This window comes from Mastigoproctus giganteus, chromosome 8, assembly GCF_048544385.1.
Source record: "Mastigoproctus giganteus isolate SK-2022 chromosome 8, ASM4854438v1, whole genome shotgun sequence".
NCBI classification, from domain to species: Eukaryota; Metazoa; Arthropoda; class Arachnida; order Uropygi; family Thelyphonidae; genus Mastigoproctus; species Mastigoproctus giganteus.
The window spans coordinates 92,177,244-92,200,771 of NC_143582.1; the positions used below are offsets into that span (position 1 = coordinate 92,177,244).

At 39.2% G+C, this 23,528-nt stretch overlaps 1 protein-coding gene across 1 annotated transcript in view; it reads left to right on the forward strand.

Annotated features, from left to right (window-relative positions):
- LOC150081718 (uncharacterized) overlaps positions 1–23,528 on the forward strand; it is a 1,674,628-nt gene that overhangs the window by 159,281 nt on the left and 1,491,819 nt on the right. The window contains exon 2 of the mRNA XM_090378825.1: positions 17,427–17,501. Within this exon, the coding sequence (XP_090234951.1) occupies positions 17,427–17,501 (75 nt within the window). The remainder of the gene's footprint in view (positions 1–17,426; positions 17,502–23,528) is intronic.

Genomic DNA, 23,528 nt, shown 5'->3' on the forward strand with positions numbered 1-23,528 from the left:
CTTAAATAGTAAGATTCAATATCCATTTTGCACGTTTTTGAAAGCTAGATCAAAAATGTCTGTGTCTGCTTCTTTAATTTGAATCTTCCAGAAAAACAAACACCAGACAAAATATTATTCAGCTGTGTAATTTTTTAACTAATAATGTGTAACCCCTACTTTGGGACGAATCCTCTTAAATAGTTTATATCAATATTAGGTTTATATCAATAGTATCAATAGTAAGGTTTATATCAATACAAATAGTTTATATCAATATGAAAGCAATTTGAGCCAGCATTTATTCACGTTTCGTGGTTGCCGTTGTTTGTTATCGCTTTCCATTCAAGATACGTTCTCTGTAAGATTTAAATCTGCTCACTTAACTAGCCAATTTAAATGTCCTATCGTTTGCTCGTGCTCCACGTGCCAATTTTTGAGCAGAGGCCCTGTGAACCGGATAGTTGTCATCCTAGAATACAGGAGTATCGAAATCATGAGTCCCTCAAATGTTCAGCAAAAGGCACAATCTGATCATTCAGAATATTTGTATAGCCAGACTGATTCATCCTGGTCGGTATTTGAAGTAGGAGACGATCCAGATCATAATAGTCACACCATCCCCAAATCATTACTGATCCACCGGCAGCTTACAACACCTTGCACACCGTGTAAATGAAAGGCTTCATGGCTTCTCTTGGCGTCATTCGAGTATAGGAAAATTTGGATTTGTCAGGTCTCCAGTTTTTATGCCTTTTTATCTTATATTGGCCGGGCCTTTTTAGGCGCATAATAACATTGGTCTTTTTCAGGGGATCCTGCTCCATACGTCCATGTTAGGCAATTCTCTTCGCAGTGTTCACTGAGAAATCAGCTGATGAAGTCCTTGTTTAACTCTTTTCCCCAGTTCTTGTCTTCTTTGAAATGTTTTTCGCATAGTAGACGCGACAATCACGATCACTTGAGCAACTTTCGGCCACAATTCTACCGCTGATTTCGAATCACACCGTTCTTTAAAAACTCTTATTATTGTTCTTTCTGAAGACACCAGCAAATTCAGCTACGTCTTTAATAGAATGTACTTTAGACCTGCCAAATGCCATCACTCCTTTCTTCCACTCTCTGAAATCTTTACTGCGCCCCAGAAAAGGTTCAACTATTATATTCCCTAAATACCACACATGATTAAATTTGTGCGCCATGTTCGTATACAAAGTATGAGTACATATTACTCTATAAAAAAAACCCAGTTATTTTAATATATTTGCATGCATAGGGCAATATTTTTTGCGATCTTAGTCTCTGCCTTAAATATAAAAGTGGTCTGTACCTGAAAAAAGGTTGAGAAACACTGCTGTAAAGTATATCAGAAGAAAAATCGATTGCCCGAGCTTTGACCTCTTAAATCCTGCAACTATAAACAAAAGCGCACTGGTAAGCGCGGCGATAAAAGGATAAATAAATAGCACAGTCTACGAACAACGACAACAACAACTATCAACGTTTTTATGTAAATCGTATGTTATCAAAAATGGATACTATGTACACCTAAGTTCTTCCCTAGGCAATATTCCTATAAAAAGACAAACTTATCTATTCGCAGTTTTCAGACCTTCTTGCAGTCCCGTTATGGATCTTCTCAGATTATTTTACACCCAAGGGAACGAGCAAAAATACAGTTAATTGGAAACTTATTTATTTCCCGTAAGCATTGAATGGAGTTTAATTCAAAGTCCATCGACATCAATTAATGGGACTTCGAATCTTTCGTATCACGATTTCTTTGCGAATTCTTTTAAATCGTACATTGCCTGTTGCTGGAGACTGTTTTTTTTTTTTTTTTTTTTTCAAAATTAAGATTAATAAAAAAATCGATTCGATATACAATATCTCAGAATGAATAGGCTTCAAATTTAGCAATAATATCTAGAGAAAATAAAGTTTTCTTTTTTTTCTCTAGATATAAAATAAAGATGCTGTATAGAGCAAGCGTATACAGCATCATACCTGATGCTGTATACGCTTGCTTTCTTGCGTCATATGCCTATGCTAATACTAAAGACCGTTATTTTTGTAATGAAGCGTGAAAAATAGAAACCGCAACAAAGAAAGATTTACGGATTATGAAGAACAATGCGAATATACACTGAGTGATCACTGAATTATGACCACCTACCTATTACTTCGTAGGTAGGTGGTCACTACTTTTGCCTTCAGTACAGCAGCTATCCTACGTGGAATTGATTCAACAATGTGTAGGAACCGTTCGGGAGGTATGGCCAACCAAGCTGTGTGTAATGCATTCAGCAATGCAGGTATGGAGGTGATTGGTGTATCTAAACCCCTGATATGCCTTTCCATAGTATCCCACAAGTGTTTTATGGAATTGATATCGGCGGAGTTCGGAGGCCAATCAGTATACTGGAAGTCAGAACTGTGTTCCTCAAACCATTCCTACAAGTGCCCGATGGCTCGGCGCATCGCCATTCATCAGAGACCACTGATACGTTGTTCCACATGCTTCAGGGGTTCAAGTTCCTACCAGTGAAACATGCCCCACACCATCAACCGGCTCCACCGGCCTGCACTTTTGATACCATGCATGATGGATTAAGAGCCTCATGTCGTTGATGCCAAATCCATACACGGCCATACACGGTGTGGAGTAAATAACGTGACTCGCCCGACAAGCACACCTTCCAGTCTTCTAACGTCCAACTTGCATGCTCTTTGCACCAGGAGAGTCTTTTACGCCGATGAACCTTGGTTAGGAGAGGATGCCGTAGGGGTCGCCTGCCGGTATAGCCCATACATGCGAGCGTGCAATGCATGGTCATGCCAGATATTGTTCCGAGTTGGCCCATGTTGTTTTGGGTAGTGAGGTCTTTAACAGTGTTGCGTCCATTTGCCTATACGTGTCGTAGGACCCGGCGCTCACCTCTAACATCAACCTTTTGCTGACGTTTGCAGTTTTGCCGTCGGGTCGTTGTTTGACTATTTTGACGCCAATCCTGGTTCACCTTAACTATGGCGGATCTCGAACACTCCACCAGTTCAGCCGTTTGGGAAATCGAGGCACCAGCTCGTCGAACACCCACAATCTGTCCTTTATCATAGTCTGATAAATCCTTCCTTTTACCCATCACGCTCGGAATTTTACTATATTCTGAACCATCGACACCTTATCTGTACTACGCAGATCGACTAATTCCGCACTCTCGTGTCTCACGTCAACGGGTTTCATTCAGTTTTCATAGGGATGGTCATGATTCAGTGATCACTCAGTGTAAAAGGTATTGGTTTTATTATTGGAATTCCAGAAATTGGTGCCAAATTTGAGAATACACAAGTCCTTAACCAGAACAGTATAGTAAAGGGATTGTCCACAGGAATATGAGATATCTTAGAAAGGGTTAATTTTCATGAAAGAGTTATTACCCATTTAGTAAAATTTAAAGATTTTAATAACTGGGTAAATACTCTTTCAAATACTATAATTGTTTGGTCTATAGACACACATCGAAGAATAGCTATGAGAAATTATCTACCTGCAGCCATTGTTCAGAGAGGGTCATACCTTTGCTAACTGTTCTTCTAAACAAGAACAGCTTAAGTGCACAAATGTAAAAGCAGATATAAAGCTTACTTTCATCCAGTTAATGATAATATCATAATTAACACTGATGAGCCAAAACGTTATGACCACCTACCTAATATGATGTTGATCCTCCAGGTGCAGCCAAAACACTTGTACCCGTAGAGGCATGGATGCTACAAGATTTCTAAATGTGTCTTGTGGTATCTGATACCAACACATAACCAGCAGATCCTTTAACTCCTGTAAGGTCGGTGGTTGAGACGCAGCAGATCAGAGTTGCTGTTCCAACAAAAAAGCACAGATAGTCGATGGGATTGGTGTCTGGGGAATTTGGAGGCCAGTGCAATACCTGGAAGTCTTCCTCATGTTCCCCGAACCAGTCTCGAACAATCCGGGCAGTGGGGCATGGCGCATTATCCTGCTGAAAGACGGCACTCCAAAGGGGAAGACCGTTGCCATGAAATGGTGTACCTGGTCAGCAATAATGCTAAGATAAAAAAAAAATCAAATTATTATATTACGGCCACCCATTATTTCTAATATTTACCCATATATGTATTTTGTCTGTAAATTGCGTACGTTCTCTGGTCGAATTTCCTGTTTTGCTGGACGAAAAAAACCGCAGTTTCTGGGGGGGGGGGAACCTTGCTATCTACGCCTGAGATTAACTAACTCAGCCATAGAGTGAAAAAAGCCCATTAAAGTTCCTCGCGTCATTGACGGGATTCGAGCCCGGGCCTTTTCCACCCGTTGTGGAGTGGACGGTGACGATACCAATGTGCTACACGCACAGACAGTTATGTTTAAATAGTGTATAGTGTGTTCGTGTCTAACGACACCAGGGGTTTCCACCATCTCCCCGTTGCTTTCATTGTGGGTGTAACAGTTCACTGTAAAGCCCAGAGATTTAAAAGTGTATGGATCTTGACATGTGTAATGTTGTGTACCGTTGTTCTTCTGGCCATTTAGCCGCTAGACCCCTGCTGGGGACTAACGTTGTCCACACTATGCCTCATGGAGGCAAACCAAGTATACCAGTATTTAGATATTTACTCTGGCAGGTCCTGCCACCTAATTTCCTGAGATTTCAGTGGCTAGGACCTATTTGAAAAAAAAAAAAAAAAAAAAAAAAAGGATGAGACGCTGTTAGGGTTGCGAGGCCGAGAGAGTTTACGCATTAATTTGGATGCTTTAAATTTTGGTTGTGGGGGACATTCGCTGTTGACTTAGACAGGGTAGGGGGGAAGACTGAAGACTGGGGGGCGAAAGTCAGAGTAGGAGTTAGATAGGAAAGATTACCCCTGGGAAGATCAGTGCGGCAGGCCCATGCCCCACCAGGAGGAAGAAAATAGGGGGAAGGGAGAAGACGGAGTCTGTTCCTCTCCCCAGGTGGTGGAAAGAAAATACCATACAAGGGAGCATGGTATTGGATCGTCAGTGGGCGCCTTGGCAGCATAGCTGCAAGAGGAAGTCATATCAGGTAGTCAGTTCTTCTAGTTCAATCTGATGAAGGAAGGTAGTCCAATCCAGTGTAAGTCCGATCTGATGTCTCTGTTTATTGGTTTGTTGAAATAAGGGGACTTCAGTATTCCTATTTTGTGGGTTCAGTTCAGTATCATGTTGAAGGCAGGGGCCCACTCCTTTGAGAGTCCTTGTTCTGTTAAGTTTGTTGGAGTCCATTGACAGTTCCAATTTGCATGTCGATGTTCAGTGGTTGAGTTTACAGTTAGTGAGAGTCTGGTAGGGGGTCCAGGGACTAGCAATCAGGTGGAATGCTGCAGTTGTCTTGTCCAGTTCTGTTCGTGAGTCCCACGACTCACGAACAGAACTGGACAAGTCTTTGTAGGGTACTGTTGTCAGACAGCTGTGCAATTCCTTCGCCATTTAGTGCTGGGGTGTCGGCCATAGTCGGGAGATCAGTAGTTGTTATGAAGGTGGCAGGGATCTTTGTTGTGAAAAGAGGTCCTGAGCAAATTGGGTGAATGCCCTGTAGAATTCTTCTTCCTGTATTATTAGGTGCTCCTGGTTTCGGAGTAGGGAGTGGATCCTTGTGACCAGCTGGCATCGCAGGTCTTCATAGATTTCACAGACGTGTATGAGGTGCTCCCACGATTCCTCTTGCCCGCAGGAGCATTGCGGTGTTTCCGAGATTCTAAAGTCAAAGAGTTTTTTCCTGAAAGAGCCATGTCCAGTCAGTAGATATGTAGTGTGTAGTCCAGGTTAAAACCAGGCCAGAGGATGTGGATATACCAGATTAATCTCAGGGATCAATTTTTTGGTAACTGTGCCTTTTGTCGAGGCTGACCATCTGTCCTGCCAGGATTGTTTCAGGAATGTCATGAGTCGTACCTTTTCCAGGTTGTTATTGCTTGTTTGGTCTGTAGTGAAGCCAATGCAGGTGGTTGTTCTCCTTTTTGACATTTGAAAAAGCAGCCCACAGCGGACAATTTCCAGGTCCGGGGGAAAAGTACCTGCAAGGATCTGGAGCACGTGGGTGCTGACTGTACAACATGCTCTAGTGAGCGTTAACAGAATTGAGCGGTGAATTGTTTCCAGCTAGATGTCAGAGTGCCCTGCAGATGGATGACAAAACCCAGGGTATCCCAGCAGAACATCGCCCAAAGCATAACACCACCGCCACCGACTTGATTTCGCCCCACGGTGCATCCAGGCGCCATCACTTCCCCAGGTAAACGACGCACACATACTCAACTGTCCACATGGTTCAACAGTAAACGTGATTCATTGGACCAGATGACCTTCTTCCAATCTCTCAAGGTCCAGTTTCGATGATCGCGTGGCCATTGTTGGCGCTGTCGCCAGTGAACCGTGGTTAGCATGGACACTCAGAGTGGCCTGCGGCTACGCAGGCCCATTGTCAGCAGGATTCGATGTACTGTGTGTGTTGTGACGCATTACTCCCATCACCAGCATTCAAATTACTGGCGAGTTGCGCCACAGTCGCCCTTCTGTTGCTACATATCATTCGGGAGACCCTTCGCTCACCCCGAGCATCGATGAGCCGTGGTCGTCCAACACCTCGCCTGTGGTTCGTGGGTTTTCCCTCCTCGGACCACTTTCGGTAAGTACTAACCACAGATGGCCGTGAGCATCCCACCAGCCGTGCCATTTCGGATATGCTCTGACCCAGTCGTCTGGCCATTACAATTTTGGCCTTTGTCAAACTCGCCGAAGTCCTCTGCCTTTCCCATCTGAGGAACAAGGGTAACACTGATTAGCTGAGCTCAGTATCAGGTGTTTTTTATACCGTGTCCCGACCCGCGCACGCGCCGTAGTTCACCTGCAGTTGCAGCAATTTGCATAACGACTCGCTGGTCATAATGTTTCGGCTCATTGGTGTATATCAAAGTATATAAACAGGATCGGTTACTAGTAGTACAGTAGGCTTTAAAACTTTAGCTTACGTAGCATTTTTCTGTCTGGAGATTTCTGTTAGGCATCCAACTGATTTTAATTGCGTCAAGAAAAATACTGTTGCCCACTTTGCACTTTTTCAGAACTGTTTAGCGAAAGTTTATTTTATAACAATGGCACTGCTATTCAGACTTGGCTGTCAGTTTCGAATCTTCACCAGAAAGGTCTGAATTCAGTTTTGCTCTTCTAACCTGGCTGAATATTCTCTCGCACTCAGCATTGCTATGGGTAATTGTTAAAATGCCAAGCACGACATAAGGCAATTTGTTGTATTTCAATCTTCCTGGTGCAGTTGTCAGTTCCACTGCCATAGACCACTGTACATGATTTTTTACTTTTTTTCATATAGTGTTTATTAGGTTCTCACAGTGAAAAATAGCGTTTTATTTTCATAATAGCATCTGGTAGGTTCACAAAAAAACAAAACTCCAATTTGAAAAAATAAACATTTAAAACAATAAACAATTAAAAATCAATTGATCACAATTAAAAATCAATTGAACACAATTAAAAATTAAGTAAAAAATTGATTTAACAAAAAATTGCAAAACAAATTGCAAATTTTGTTAAATTAATTTTTTACTTAATTGTGAATTGGGTTACATTGATTTTTGTGTTCAGTTGATTTTTAATTATTTTTTACTGCAATGTAAGATTTTCGATTTTTTAATTGTGTTCGATGATAAGAACATCATTTTTCAATGGGAACTTGTGCACCATATTATCGCATGCATCAATAAAAGTACTTTCTCAGTCAGTAACCTTCCCCTCTTGTTTTAGACTCTTTACAACCTTGGCAGTAGAAATGCCTATGAATAATTCTGAATATGCTTCTGGTTTAAATCTGCCATGGTAACCAACCTTCAAAATAGAAGAGGAATATAAAAAAGCGCGTTTGTACCCCGTACGCACGAAAGATGTTTTACGAAAATCAGAATTGGACTGAAGTTGTGAACGATGTAACGTTTTATGCTCACGCCCGCTACTTACTCTACCGAATCAACGTTAGTGTTTGAGGTAGCGTCATTTAGGAAGTAATTTGTATCATTTCCGCTTCAATTCGTGACATATTGGTTTTACTTCAGTCCGAAATTTAGTAGCTACCGCCAAAGATGTTTTCACATCAAAAACTGATGTGATAAATTTACACATTTTTCAACAAATCTAAGAGTATGGACCTCAATATAGAAGGATGTGAGCATGTTGGATTGAAGTACTATGTTCAGATTTTCAAAAGTTGCCATAACATTTCAAAGAAACAAGTAAATTGCTTTAAGCTAGTAAGTAGTTTTCCTCACTGGTGCAGAAAGTATTCACGAGTGAATATCACATTCCTAGAATTGTCAGCTTGCTTGGCCTGTTTAGGATTAGTTTCACCAGAAGTTTGCGATTCCGAATTTCTTTTTCTTGTGAAATTTATTAATTTCGTTTCTTTCCAAACTTGGTTGAAATCATGAAGTGAATTTGGATATGAGTCAGTGGCACTCACTAGTAAACGTCTGCTGTGCTTTTCAATTTGGGAGTTCTGAAAGGTGCTCATATAGCTTCTCTCATTTCGAATCTCCTCGCTAAATAGACCAGAGGTCCTAACTGCAAGCTTAGTTTCCTCCGAAAAATCCCCCCCCCGCACCTTTTAAGACCGTTAGTTAACATATATCAAATTCACTATACTCTTTCAAAGGCTATGCGGTTGTTCGCAGGAAAGAAATGAAGAAGAAAAAAAATGCTCGTATAGTATTATGACCTTTCACAATTATATTCTGATATTCAAATGAACGGATTAAGATAAATTAATTTGACTTTTAAATCAGCTTTCGCAACTGCAAAAAAAACCAAATATTATTATTTGTTACAATCATTTTTTATCCACATCGTGTGAAAGAGGCTCCTGAGATAAATTATGTCTCGATTAGCGAGGTTATATGATTCTTTTTCTTCTCTTGGAAACTCGGATTTTTCACCAGCAAAACAGGCCAACCATAGACTACACACAGTTCACAGACACGATGTACTAATGTTTGAGGTGTCTTGGCACTTTCATAAAACAATATAAGAACTCGTTTTTGCTTCGATTTTTTTTTTTTTTTTTTTTTGCCCGTTGAATAAATTACAGCTCAAGGTTATTGTTATTGAAGAAAAAGAATTTGTTGTTTCCAGTAACATCATCAATACAACAGAATCTCACAGAATTTTAAAACAATTTAGACCGAGGGTATTTCGAATAATCAATTTGAAATTCACGCCACAAAAGGGAATCAGAAAAAAAAGAGAGAATATTACAATACTCTGCATTTATTATTTACACATTATTTATTGTACATGGTTATACAGCTATAAAATGATTGACAATGTCTTGCTGCCTGCAAGATGTTATTTTTTTTCTGCTACTGCAGCATTGCTGTATTTTCGCCAATAAAACCCAATTGGTTCTTGTTCAAGTTATTCTTTCTGTTCTATTCTGCCCAGCAAGGAGCGATCGGAAAGGCGTTAAACGCATTACTGGCTTGGTTTCCTTTTTATGTTCATCGTAAAGTGTCCTGTTCTTTTTAAAATTTTTTTATTCTAATTAATATTTAAAGATGTAACTGTTTTCTCCACTGTCAAGACGTAAGAAAATATCGTGCAGCTAACGTGAAATCCGTTCTTTGTTCTAGTTTTGTCCATTTCTGAAATGTCCATAAGCATTTATTACAGAATTCATCGAATTGTGTAGAGTAAACTCCTGTTTATGCAAGGTTAAATGAAGGCATGTTTTATATGTCTTGATTTAACCTTCCACAAACGTCCTTTATACAAATAAAAATTTAAGAACAAGGCATATAAAAAAAAAGAGAAACAAAGAAGTTTGATTGAGCTGCGAAAAAAGCGACGCGGATTGAGTAGATTTCCATTCCATCCGCATATAACACAAACTGCACGACGCGATGTACATTTTTCTTTTGAAAAAAAAAAAAAAAAAAAAAGCCTACAAATTGACAATTACATAAAGTTTTTATGCATGATATCAGGATGGTTAGTATTATACGCAAGTGACACGGGGTGAGAATTACTCATCCAGAAATACTTTTACTCCTTCATTCACATTGCTTTGTATAATTGGAATCATGATTTTATTATGTGATAGCTGTGTTTTTTACAGTTAAATTTTAAGTGTCTGCCGATATCTGTTACAGTAGCCAACACGAGTTTTACCTCCACGAACTTAAATGCTGTTTTTAACTAATTTTTATGCGTAGATTTCGAAAATCACCACGATAGTTTCACATCACGTCATGTTATTAAATATAGAGGGAGTTACGTTTTACTAAAATATGCCAATTTCGCATAATCTAGCCAGTAATGTATGACATAACTGATTTATTAACAGATGTAAGCTATTCTCTTTTTTATTTCAACAGACATAAGATATAAGATCTATTTTAGCATTAGTAGCATTACTAGGGCCTTAATGCAAGAAAGCAAGCTTATATAGCATCAGCCAAAAAAAAAAAAAAAACACACCCTTCCCATCCATTTACTCCAAATGTTTGTCTAGTTCTGCCTTGAACTTATTTTAGTTTCTGACCTCCACTACAACAGATGGAAATTTGTTCCAACTATCAACTACCCGCTGGCTAAAGGCGAATTTGCGCACATCTATTCTACAATTGTCTTTCCTCAATTTGAATTTATGCCCCCTTCAAGTGAGTAATCTGAGCAGGAGGAAGCATGCCATTAGCATTGAGCTTACTCAATCCATTCAAGGACTTATACACCTCAATTAAATCACCTCGCAAGTGCCTAGTCTCCAAAAGCTGCAATTTGCAAAATTTAAGTCTTTCTTGGTCACAGCAACCCTTTGTTCCACTCATTTGCCTCGTTGCCCTTCTCTGTACTTTTTCCAGCAGCTCTACATTTTTCCTAAAATGAGGCCTCCAGACCTGTATACAGTATTCAAAGTGCGGCCTGACCATTGTCTTATACAAGGGGCAATCACCCCCTTATCTCTGCTAACAAAATTCCTGTGTATCATTGACAAGACACAATTAGCTACTCTTGCAGCCTTTTTGCACTGATCAGAAAACTTCATATCTGACTGCACAATTACTCCCAGGTCCTTTTCATTCTCCACTACCCTGAGTGTAGTACCACCCAGTTGATACGTTACTCTGGGGTTACTGCTACTCATATGCAGTACTTTATATTTGTCAATGTTAAACTTCAGTTGCCACCTCTCAGCATATCTGCTCAACTTTTCCAGATCCTATTGCAGTATCGTACTATCATTACGGTCATTAACAACCCTGCCAATATTCGTATCGTCTGCAAACTTAGACATTAACCCTGATATACCCTCATCAATACCATTGATAAATACCGAAAACAACAATGAGCCCAACAACGAACCCTGGGGGACTCCACGAATAACTCTATCTTTTCCCACTCAACCATCCTTTTATCCATTGTAGCAACTTGCCCTTAATGCCATACTGCTCCAATTTGTACAGTAGTCTTCCATGTGCAACAGTATCAAAAGCGTTCCTGAAATGCGAATATATATATCAAAATTATTTTTGCATTCAGTTCCTTTGTGACCACGTCATAGTATCCAATCAAATTGGTCAGAGAAGACTTCCCATTAACATACCCATGCTGGTCTGAGTTATTACTGCAGTCTTGTCTAGATTATTCTGCAATGTTTCTTTAACCAGTGACCCCATTATTTTCCCCATAACAGAAGTTAAACTAACAGGTCTATAATTATTTGGTACCCTTTGAATTTCCTTTGTGAATTGGAGATGCATTTGCACATCTCCAGTCCATGGGGACCTCCTCAAGTCCAATGATGCACTCATAATTATGGCTAGGGGTTTGCTTACTTACTTTGTCGCCTCCTTTAATATGAGTGGATAGATCCCATCCACCCCAGATGCCTTTCTTATGTTTAATGTCAACAATTTCTTCTCAACTTTGCCCGCAGTTGTTCGAAAATCATTAAGCTCCCTGTTACAGTTTCATAAACTTCTGGCATTCCTCCCTGAATAACTCCTCATGTGTGAATGTAGAAGCAAAATACTCATTCAGTTTGGCTTGATCATCTGCAATCAAACAATTGATATGAAGTGGACCAATCTGCTTCATCTCCTTCCTTCTAGAGTTTATATAAGTAAAGAAGTCTTTGCTGTTCTTCTTTGTATGGTTTGCCAAAGATTTCTCATGATCTGCCTTCACTTGCCTAAACTCCTTTGTGACTTGATTACAGACCAGTTTATATCTGCCATAGGCATCTGTTTCGCTTAATGATTTATATGCATCCCATGCAATTTTCTTCTCTGCCGCTAGTCTCATTAGTTCATGTGACATCCATTTGGAGCCTAAACCTTGAACAGTATTTCATAATTGGAATGAAAAGCCTAATGTGATATAGGCCTAGAATTTGCTGTTGGTAACATTATCAGTTTGTTCTACTGTATAGAATTTAAAAAATCTCTGAGACCACTTTAGTGTCCTTTGCAAAAGCAAAAACTCTCCCTTTTACACCTGATGGTAGTTACCTCTTTAAGTAAATCCTACATCAGTACACTGTGTGATCACTGGCACCAATTGGTTCCTTTATCTTCAGATTCTTAATGCATGAATTATCAGATCATGGGTATTACTCCTGGTTTTCTCTCGAACATGATTCTTAATGCATGAATTATCAGATCAAGGGTATTTACTCCTGGTTTTCTCTCGAACATATGCTGTAGAACACAATCATCCAATAAATCCCCAAAAGTCTTGCTAGTATGCGAGTGACCAACCCACAACTTCCAGTCAATATCTGGGAAGTTAAAATTCCCCATTATGAGACATTCTGATTTACTGGCGCACTCTATTTCTCTGTCCGATTGTTCGTTGTACTCATCAGAATCATTAGGCCTATATCACTCTCCTACCTTCATTTTTGCTTTCCCTGTGGTTATGTCAGAGACAAAACTGGCTCAACATTGCACTCTCCATCTATGTCAACTGGATGCACTTCCTTAGAGTTTATGTGTTTCTGAATGCAGCATAATAAACCCTCCTCCCTTCCTATCTTATCTATCCTTTCTGTACACATTGTACTCCCCCAAATTCCAATTCTGCAATTCTTCGATCTTTGTGACATCATGGGTCTGATATTCCAAAAATATCCACGTTTTAAGTGTACCGACCAGCACTTCAAATTCATCAAATGTATTTACTGTACTTCTAGCGTTGGTGTACATGCACCTGTTCTTACTCTTAGTTACTCTAACACAGGCCATGTATTTACTTGTTTCATGACTCCCCAGTTCCTGAAATCTCCAGCAACTTGGTTTCCAGGCTGCTGCTCATTCCAATAGAAGCAGTGGAAGAATCACTTCCACCTCTGCTTGTGGCTACTGTTAATCTTTTAGTCTGTGAATCCACCGAAGCTAGCAGCTTACCGACCAACCTAACATTTCCTCAATAGCGTCAGCAAAAATTCTTACGCCCTTTCTATTTAATTGTATCCTGTCCCTGTAGAAGCAATCTCTCCTGTTAACAAGCACAGACCACGCTGAGAAAAATTCTACCCCATGAGCCCTGCACAATCTCTCCAGGGCCAAAATGATTGAAAATTCTCTCATCATATACTTCCTCCTGTCGTGTCTTGGTAGGATTGCAGACACTTTCTAGTTTAACCTTAATCCCTACTTTTTTTCAACATTGACCTGTACTTGTTAAGTAAATCTGCAGACCTCCTACACTTAATGTCGTTAGTGCCAACATATACAACGATATCAGCTTTTGTGCCCATAAAAGATGATATCTGCTCTACAACGTCATCAACTTTTGCCCCTGGCATATATTCCCTGGTCTTATTCTACCTATCCTTTTTGCACACGATACATTTCCCGTTTCCCTGACAATTGAGTCACCGGCAATAACTAGCTCCTGTGGGACCAGCGCATTCTGCCCTGAAGATTGCCGCCTGGTGCACAAAGTGGGCTTTGGCTTTCAGATGGACAGCTGAGAGCTTAAATCCCCCCCCCCCACACACATTTTAATTTCTTGGAAGGCATCTACCCGTTCAAACTCTCATAGATGCCCATCAGAACGCCGAGTTGGCGCCTAATTTCTTCACACTCTCTGCACCTAGCACACACACAACATCCTCCCTAGGTAGATCATATCCTGTTTCAGAAAATCTGCAAACATTTCACATTTTGCAACTTTTTTAGACTGTGATGTGTTGGAGATCATCCCCCTTCGGTTCTCCCCCGAACCACATCACTTCCGCTACTTTGTTCACGTTACTTCGCTCCTCTAGTGTGGGGCATGATTTCCGTTTGAATACAATTAAATTAACAATAAAAATTAATAAGATTTATAAATTAATTGATTAATTTACAAACTATACTAAGCTAGGAGATTCCTTACATATTACGCTATCTATTTTTGTGTTATACTTTACGCTAAGTTCGAGATATACGTTACGCTATTCCGAATCGATCTAATATACTACACCAATGGCGTAGTTTTTAACGGTACAAGGTTTTCCGATACTAATAATAACCTCTATCTGAATTAAAAATAAGCTAAGCAGCGTAACTATGAATATAAAGCTACTTCTAGGAAATAAATTAATGTGCCCATTAAGTCAATAAAACGGGAAAAATTTAAGAAAACTTCTCTATTAGCTGGAGCCGTAAAATCTCGCAAAAGATACTCATGTTTCCAAATTATACGTATATATCCCTTTATTTTAACATTAAACGTTGTTGTCTTTTGATGTAGACGTGGTGGAGACTTTTTATGGAGATTTTTGGAACCAGTGCGTTTATTTCCGCCAAAATCACATTATATTTTTATTGCGGAGGTATGACAAAAATATTTTTTGTTGGCTAGTGTTATTAATATTATAGCCAGAATCTTTGAGTTGACTATTTTTAAAAAGTCAAGTTTATTTTTACAAACTTTTATGTAGGAATTTCAGTTTGATTAAATTTATGCATGGTAGATTTTCAGGCTCGCACTTAACTCTGTTCTCGCATTATAGTCTTGTAAATTTGGACCTTGGTCATCAGATCGACTTTGTATTTTAGATATTATTCATTCCTTTGATTCTGTTCATTCGGCGATTTTAAATAAACTCTTGTATTATGGAGTGTCACTGCATTTCTTAAATTACATTATAAATCTATTATCTGATCGGCTTGTCAAAATACTTGTAGTCAATGATGACATTTCATCCTTGTTCGTGTGGTGTTATTAATATAATGTTCGTGTAGTGTTCCTCAGGGTTCTCCGTTGGGGCCTTTTTTATTCATTATATACCTTTCAATGATTTTTATGCTGTCAAGAACGCTGCATGCCTATGAGGCGCCCTTGTGCAAGGTTTATCAAAAATAAATAAATAAAATAGAAATAATAATAATGAATGAAAATAATGAGAAATAATAGATAGTTATTTTAAGACAGTATACCTAGTAATGATCAGTAAATGTAATGGACTGATAAGTTTTTATAATGTTTATAGTAAAGTACAAATAGAAACAAAAAGTTCGTGTGCGATGATTTGAAAATTTATCGGAGGATTCATTCTTTTGTCTTATTTATGGCTGATGCAGGCCGTGGCTTGAAGAGAATACTGTGAAATTGAATCTGAAGAAGTGCAAGTTATGCAAGTTCTATCCTAATCCAGCAGCAGATTGCCATTACTATTTCCCCTGGCATTTTCTGCCGTGAATTTATTGCTCACCAATGTAACACTTTATTTAATTTGTAAGACAAGTAAAGATTTATTTATTTAATTATTCAGTTTCAAGAGATAGTCCATTCCATCGGTTGATCAATTTAAAGACCTCGCCATTACATTTCGTTATGATTTTTATTTTTTATTTTTCTTCTTAATACCATCCGAGTATTTAAATTGCGCGGTTTAATCAAACGCTTGGCGTCTTCCTTTAGCAGGGAATTTGCAATTTGGATTCTATACAAGCACCCTATCTTTCTCATACTAAATTTGTTTGGTCTCTCTTCCAACAGGACTTGTCCGATAACGTTGAGGGAATTGAAGTAAAATTTCTTCGATTTCTATGTTATAGGAATCATGTAACCGTTCATTGCGGAATTAGTTCTTTGTGTGCTCAGTACAATTTGCTTACTGTTCATTCCTGGCGCGATTTTCATAGCTTTTATTTTATTTACAATGCAGTTAATAACTTTATTGATTCTCCCACTCTCCTGTCCGTGACAATTTTTTTTTTTTTTTTTTTTTTAGTTTCTGTCCCAAACTCGAGATTTCACTGCACCTTTTCCTTGCCTCTTCTTTGCACTAATTTTTATTCTTCTGACCTTTAATTTTATTAAATGAAATTAACTAGAAAATTGGCATTTTTATTGGTAAAAATGGTTTTATTCTGTATATTTTTTATTTTCTTTAACATTTTATGCATTAATAATAGTTGTTAACGTTTTATTTGGAATTTTATTACTTCGTTAGCAGCATTCATGTTATATACACGAGAACTAGTGACTTATGAGTGTTAAAAAGCGAAAAATATTTCGGATAACTGGTATTCAGAAAACTGCAATTCCGCTATAAGCATGTGGTTCAATGGTTTTATTCCATATGAATAAGACTTTATGATTTTTATTTCTATATTTAGGGAAGTTCCGAAGTAGGTTTTTTTTTTTTTTTTTTTTTGCTTTTCATTTTCATTGAGTTATTCACTTCAGTTTTCGTTGTGTGTGAAGACAGCGTCGAGGAGAAAAAAGTAAAGTGTCGTATTAGCGCCACTAACTTATCTACCCATGTGTAATAATATGTCCACAAATTGCGTATGTTATCTGGTCGATTTGCCTGGTTTACTGAACGAAAAACCCGAGTTTCCGGGGGAGGTGGGGAAGGTGGCAGAACCTTGCTGTACTCGACTGACGAACTTAGCTACGGATGAAAAAAAAAAAGCAAAAAAGCCCATAAAAGTTGTTCTTCCATTGATGGGATTCGAACCCGGGCATTTTCCACATGGTGTGGGGAGAACGGTGATTATAACTACTGTGTTATCGGTGATTATGATTACTGTGTCGTCAAGGGGAAGGGCAGAAGAGTCTGCTGGCTTCGGTCCAGACATCGTTTAGGGGAACAGATCTGGAGGGAAAAGGAGAGCCCAGTGTGCTCTGCTTCGCATACTGGCGCTGGACGTGCCTGTGTGAGGAATGGAATGTGCATTGGTGAACGTTTTTATTTCCTCGCTGTCAGAACTACAGAGGGTCAATTTGTTTTTATTTTTTATTTTTATTGAGATTATCTTTTCTGAAAATTCGATAGCATTTGTCAGCTGTCGGATATGTGACATAAATTGACAAATCTATTATGCAAAGTAATATTTTTTACACCCAATGAAGAATTCCTCTTGTATTTTCTTATTCTTCTTTCCGGCAGTTAACTCCGAAACTACCCCGGGGTCTGCCGACTGTGACTGAATCTGTCCGGATGCCCTTTCCTACAAAATCACAGGTAAGCCGTGGAAATAACCGTAAGCTATTCCTGTGTGTGTCATTGTCTGTAAATTATGCATGTACAACTATTAGTTGGGAAATTTCAGAGGAAAAAACTTCATTGCTCTTTTCAAAATCTGGAACTGGAATCTGGGGAACATCGGATGTGATAGTACTGTTGTTATGTTGTTGTTAGTTGGTTTTTAGGAGCATTAGCAACTAAGGCCATATTGCTCCTGGAATATGCGGTGGTCTATCCTGACCTTTTCGCATCCTCCGTATTTGGTGGTGACGGGCTCGAACCTCGGTCTAATCAAGAAGCGTGTGCTACGCACTGCTGCTCCTTCCCACCTGGCTACGGAGGCGCTGTGATAGTACTGCAGTGGTCTTTGTGGAAACCGGACGGTTCTAAAAAGCAAGATTAACATTTTAAGATACATCTGTTACTAGATTAGATGCTTACAACTATTGACATCGGTTGACGAGGATTAATTGTCGTGGCGAGGAATTTAATTGTTGCCTAATGTGAAATGTATACTGGCCAAAATCATTACGAGATCAAGTAAGTGCATAAGTGAAAACTATGTTTATGTAAATATACTTGCCCCATGATGTAGTTGAAGCTAAGTTCTCAACAGTGCACGCAGCAAATCCAATGCAAACAGTAATTTTTCCTTTATCGGAACATGGCACATCACAAGCAAAGCAGTGTAAGCTTGTAGGAACTCCCCCCCCCCCCGCTGTTGTGAGCAGCACTTGTACGGACAACGACTTCATATGGTGTATGGCCCATAGGAACCACGAGATGCGTTGCGTTGATAAAATCAAGGTATCGATTACTTTTTGTGGAATGAGTCGCCATTCATTAAGTGCTGCTTTCAGCTAATTAAGTATCACTGGACAATCCGCACGAGCGGCAGTACGACTACACGTGCCATCCCAGGCGTGCTCGATGGGGTTCAGGTCGGGGAAGCAAGAAGGCCAGTTCATAAGGACAATATCCCCAACTTGACATATTGACCGACTGTGCATTGTAGGTTGGGCGTTATCGTCCATCAGAAGGAACTGTTCGCCTACAATACCAGCATAAGGAAGAACCATGGGTCACGGAATCTCACCTGTATATTTGGGTGAAGTTACGTTCCTCTTCCTGATGGTATAGAGGTATGTACGACCACAAAGGCTAATGACAATTCATGCCAGCAGTCCACCTCCATGGAATTGACTGCGTTCCTGTGCCTACACAGGGTTGTTTTGTGTTTCTCTTTTTACGGCGCACCTGTACCCGACGAGAATTTGACCGTAAGCTGTACGTGAAAACATCTGTGAAGAGCACATGGCGCCATTCTCGTTAGAACTGTTATGATCGAGTGTTCCACTCTTCTGGCCCTACGATGTCGGGCTCTCAATGGAACCACACCCATAGGTTTTCTAGCATAAAGATTTCGGATAGTTTGAATTGACATCGTTCTCTGTCACTGCTGAAAAGTGTTACGAGTAGCTGTGATATTCAGCGCACAAGACCTTTGTGCGTTGTTGATGAACGTCTACGAACAACATGGGTTCCTTGGAACCGATTGCACAACTTGCTGATAACACTTTGTGATACCCCAAGCCATGCCCAGCTTAGCGTTGTGACTGTCCCGCCTCCAGTGTTCGTGCCTCTTCAGCTAGTAAACTAAAGCCATTCATTTGTGATGACATATTCAGCTACTTCTCTGCAATAATTGACAGGTGTATCATCTTTTGGAGCTGTAGTTCGCGAATGAGATATGTCTGCGACATGGTGGAGAATTCAGTGAAACAGTGCTATGCGTATATTTGCTTATTTTCGGCCTATATTTGCTGAAGAAATTGTTATTTCATCTGCACGCAGTCCTTGAACTTGTGCCGGCCTCACAATGGATAGCAGTACGATAGGTTGTCCAGTAGATTATGAAGTGATACGATAATTGTTTTGAGATTATTGGATCACTTCCGATAATTGCCTAAATAATGTCTGATCAGTAAATACATGTATTTACTGGTCAGATATTATTTGAATTTCTTGATAACTGGTATTTACAGTATTAGAAACCTCGAGCGTCAGGATTAGACATGATAAGGAAATATGCTGATTCTGACTTCAAGTGGTTTATTAAAATAAACGATGATGCAAAATTAGAAATTGAAAATATAAATAAATATATAAAAGAATTTCAAATCACTGACTGGGTAAAATAAAATAAAATAAAACAGGATTATATACAATTAATATATAAATAAGACAATCAAATAAAATCACTTAAACATACATGCACTGTACATAAAATAAAACGAGAAGCTTTTGAGGTGGCGGGCCACTTCTTTAGCTTGATAAGATCAACGACAGGGAACCAAATATATATTGCAAAGGAAAATCCCACGTGCGCATACAATTAATACCTGTGCTATAATACATACATACATGCAAGCATAACTGAGCATAAAGTGTAGCGGGGGAAAAAGAGAGAGAGAGAGAGAGAGAGAGAGAGAGAGAGAGAGAGAAGAAAAGCGAAATAGAAGACGTAAATCATCAGACTATTGCTGTTGTAATGTCTAGCAGCTATTGTTCTTCCATGATTAGAGGCCTTCCATATAGCAAAGGAATGCTGGACCCATAATGCTGGACCCGCATTCTCCCGGTTATGGAGTTCGCTGTTATATTTCAGAGAAATATAACAGCGAATTCACTTTGTGAGTTGCTGTACTCCAGTGAACATAACGCCCGAAAAGTTCTAGTCCGACTTAAGGAATGTAGAGAATAATCCACCCCCCTTCCCCCATATCCAATTTTATTAGACCCCTAAATTTAACTCAAAAGTCCAGCTATAGGACCAAAAGAAATAAGATGTCCCACCGGGTTTACAAAATGGATATCGCCATCCTCAAGAATTATTAGCGAGTTGGACTAGGAGAGTTGGAAAAGAAGCTTCCTATATCTAAAATAAAGGTAATCCGTGTTGATTTATAATATAATAGAATATAGGAATTATCGAGCACTTAATAGCTCTCAATTATCAAATCTATTTCAGAGAAAGAAGAATTTGCCTATCCGTCATTTTGTGGTTGGCTGATGAAAAGCTTTAAATACCTTACCGGGAGTTATCTACAACTCCTCTTGAGACGGTAACTACATCTCGGAGGAAAAGTTCTTAAAGAAATTCCTCCAATCATTGATGGCATTTGAAGCTTTTGAATTGAGTGATGAGCAGTGAAACTCCCTGTATTGTTATTGTATTCAGCATTGTGATTAACTGATTGAATGGTTTGCTTAATTAGTGCGATTGTAACCGAAATTTTATCAAATATGCTATATTGGGTGCTCGCAAGCTCGCGCGCGCGCACACACACACACACACACACACACACACACACACACACACACACACACACACACACACACACACTGATTACATTGCTTGAGAGTAAAAGATGTAAATACGAGAGTAGCATATTAAATTCAAATAATAATAACCTTATGGTTGCTCTTCAGCTGTTGTATTAATTACTGCTTGTTTTAGAGAGAGAGAGAGAGAGAGAGAGAGAGAGAGAGAGAGAGAGAGAGAGAGAGAGAGAACTCAACAGCTGACGACGCCTCGTCTTGTCCTTGATTAGGTCTGTGGGGAGGGGCGGAAAGTAGAATAATCATCCATTGAGGAATTATGCAGAGGCGACGTCGTGAGCGCAGGCTTCGTGGAAAGACCTTCCACACACATCCCAAACGTTTGGACCTGAGATCCGACCTGCCACTATTTGCAGTGCAAAGGAAAAACTAGTCCTTAATGAGGAATTTCAGCCTTTGAATCGTAAGCGCGGCTACCATACCAGTAGTTCGTGTGACTAGAAGAAGGGAAGTTTTTGGGTTACTCATTTCAGGAACCAGAATTCTGCGGTGAAGGGAGATTTTATGTTCGCTGGGGTTGCTGATGCCTAGACGACTGCTCCATAAAGGATGTCGGGATAGAATTGCGATGTCACATATCTATAGGATTGGGGAAAGCCAGGTCAAGCAAGTGAAAGTTCCGGTTGGTTCAGAATTTATTGTGTTCTGTTTCAGGTTTAATGTTCCGAGGTTGATCATGAGTCCGGTATTTAGCGAGTCAAGGATCGAAATCTCCACGTACGACTTTTCTGGCTAACGGTTACAGATTGTTGGGAAGCAAGTTGCTGATTTCCTCTATACTGCCCATTGATGGGGAGAGAGAGAGAGAGAGAGAGAGAGAGAGAGAGAGAGAGAGAGAGAGAGAGAGAGAGAGAGAGAGAGAGAGAGAGAGAGAGATTACTTCCACGGATGAGGGGGAAGCAGAGTGAAAATAGGTGAAGCGCTCAGGATTAATGTTTTTGTTACCAAATATTGGCTTGCTGATATGCAGTATTTTGTGTTTGTTGTGGATAGCAATATCGGACTAGAAAGAAAATAGCCCTCTCTTCCCAGATAAGATAAAGTACTTTCATTTGGATCTGTATGTAAGTACACAGAGTACCTTAGCAAGCCTTCCTGAAAGCCTTGAGAGATTTTTTCAGTATCTTTTTCATCCAATCCAATTCTGGCTCTGTCATTGAGGATCAAATGAAAAGACACAGTGCCGTTACCTCTCGGAATATTTATTCAAGTGAATATGTGACGCGGATAGCATTTATAAATGATAGCCTGCTTGTCAAAATGCTGGCTTTAGCAAGAAGCACTTAGCGTGTTCAAGAGCCTGCTGGTTGCGAGCTGTAGTTGTAATCACTGTTTCTGCAGTGTGATAGGCCACCACTACCGGCCCATTAGTGATGTAGATCTGACTGGCCATGCATGAGAAGCTATAAAGTTGTCAATGGAGCATCTCAGATTATATCAGTAACAGCCAGTATGAGTTGCATGTGGAATGGAAATCCAAAGAAGTTTGATCGTTGGATGCCATAGCAAGCAACCTTTTGTGGCTGCGTACTTTTTTTTTTTTTTTTTTTTAATGTTATTAAAATCTGTTTACTTGTCGCTTAGGCAGCCTTCACACCTCTGAAAAAATAAATAAATAAACCGTTATGGTTACTACCTTAAATCTTCCAAAGTGAATTGGAGCAGACATGCCAAGGAGGAAGCACATGGGTGACACAAGAGATAGGATTACGCAGGCCATGAAAGATTTACGGAAGGTGATCAGCGATCCCTGGTGAGGATATAAAAGGATAAATTTATGACACCTTGATTTACGGAAACGTCTTTTCGGATACTTATCTCAACCTTTGTTACATTTTGGTTGATAATGCGTACTCTCTATTTCAGTATCATTCCTTGTTTGTGATGACTTTTTGCGACAGAAAAATCACCATCAGAAGAGCTTTTGGAAAATTTGTAAATATTTTCTAATTTTATTCACAAATGAATGATAATGAAACGATGATTTTTTTATGCTATACCTCGCTATATTTTATGATAAACACTTTTTAGCCAGGTTTGAGGAGAGAATCGGAGTGCTCTGTACAGAGGAACATTAAATTCACTATCGCAGAAAAGTCATAAAACTTTCTTATTCTTTTATTCTTCCATTGATCCATTTTTCAACGAGACGATAATATTCGTGGAAAGTGGTGCATGCTTGTGACATCCAAGTGGAACGTTAGGCAGTTTTCACTTTTTCTTAGATAAATTAGATGCTGAAGGATAAATTCCTTCAGCATCTAATTAATAATGAACTTGTTCCGCTAGCTACCTGAGTTTTTTTGTTTTTTTTTGTTCGTGTCTTTTATCTTTCAAAGCTGAAGTTTCAGATGATCTGAAATGATCATACTGAAGCGAAAATATAATGGCTGGGTTTTACGTCTCGCTACATTATGATTAACGACATTGACTCCTGGTATAAATGACACGAGATGAGATTTTGCAGATAAATAGATCCAGGAATTATCTCGATGTCCTTTAGTGTTTCCATTTACATGGGAGTTTCTTATAATTTATATTCTTCAACTTGCCAGAAAGATAAAAATAAGCAAGGAGTGATTTTTTCTTTGTTGTTATTGTTTCATGTATAATGATATAACA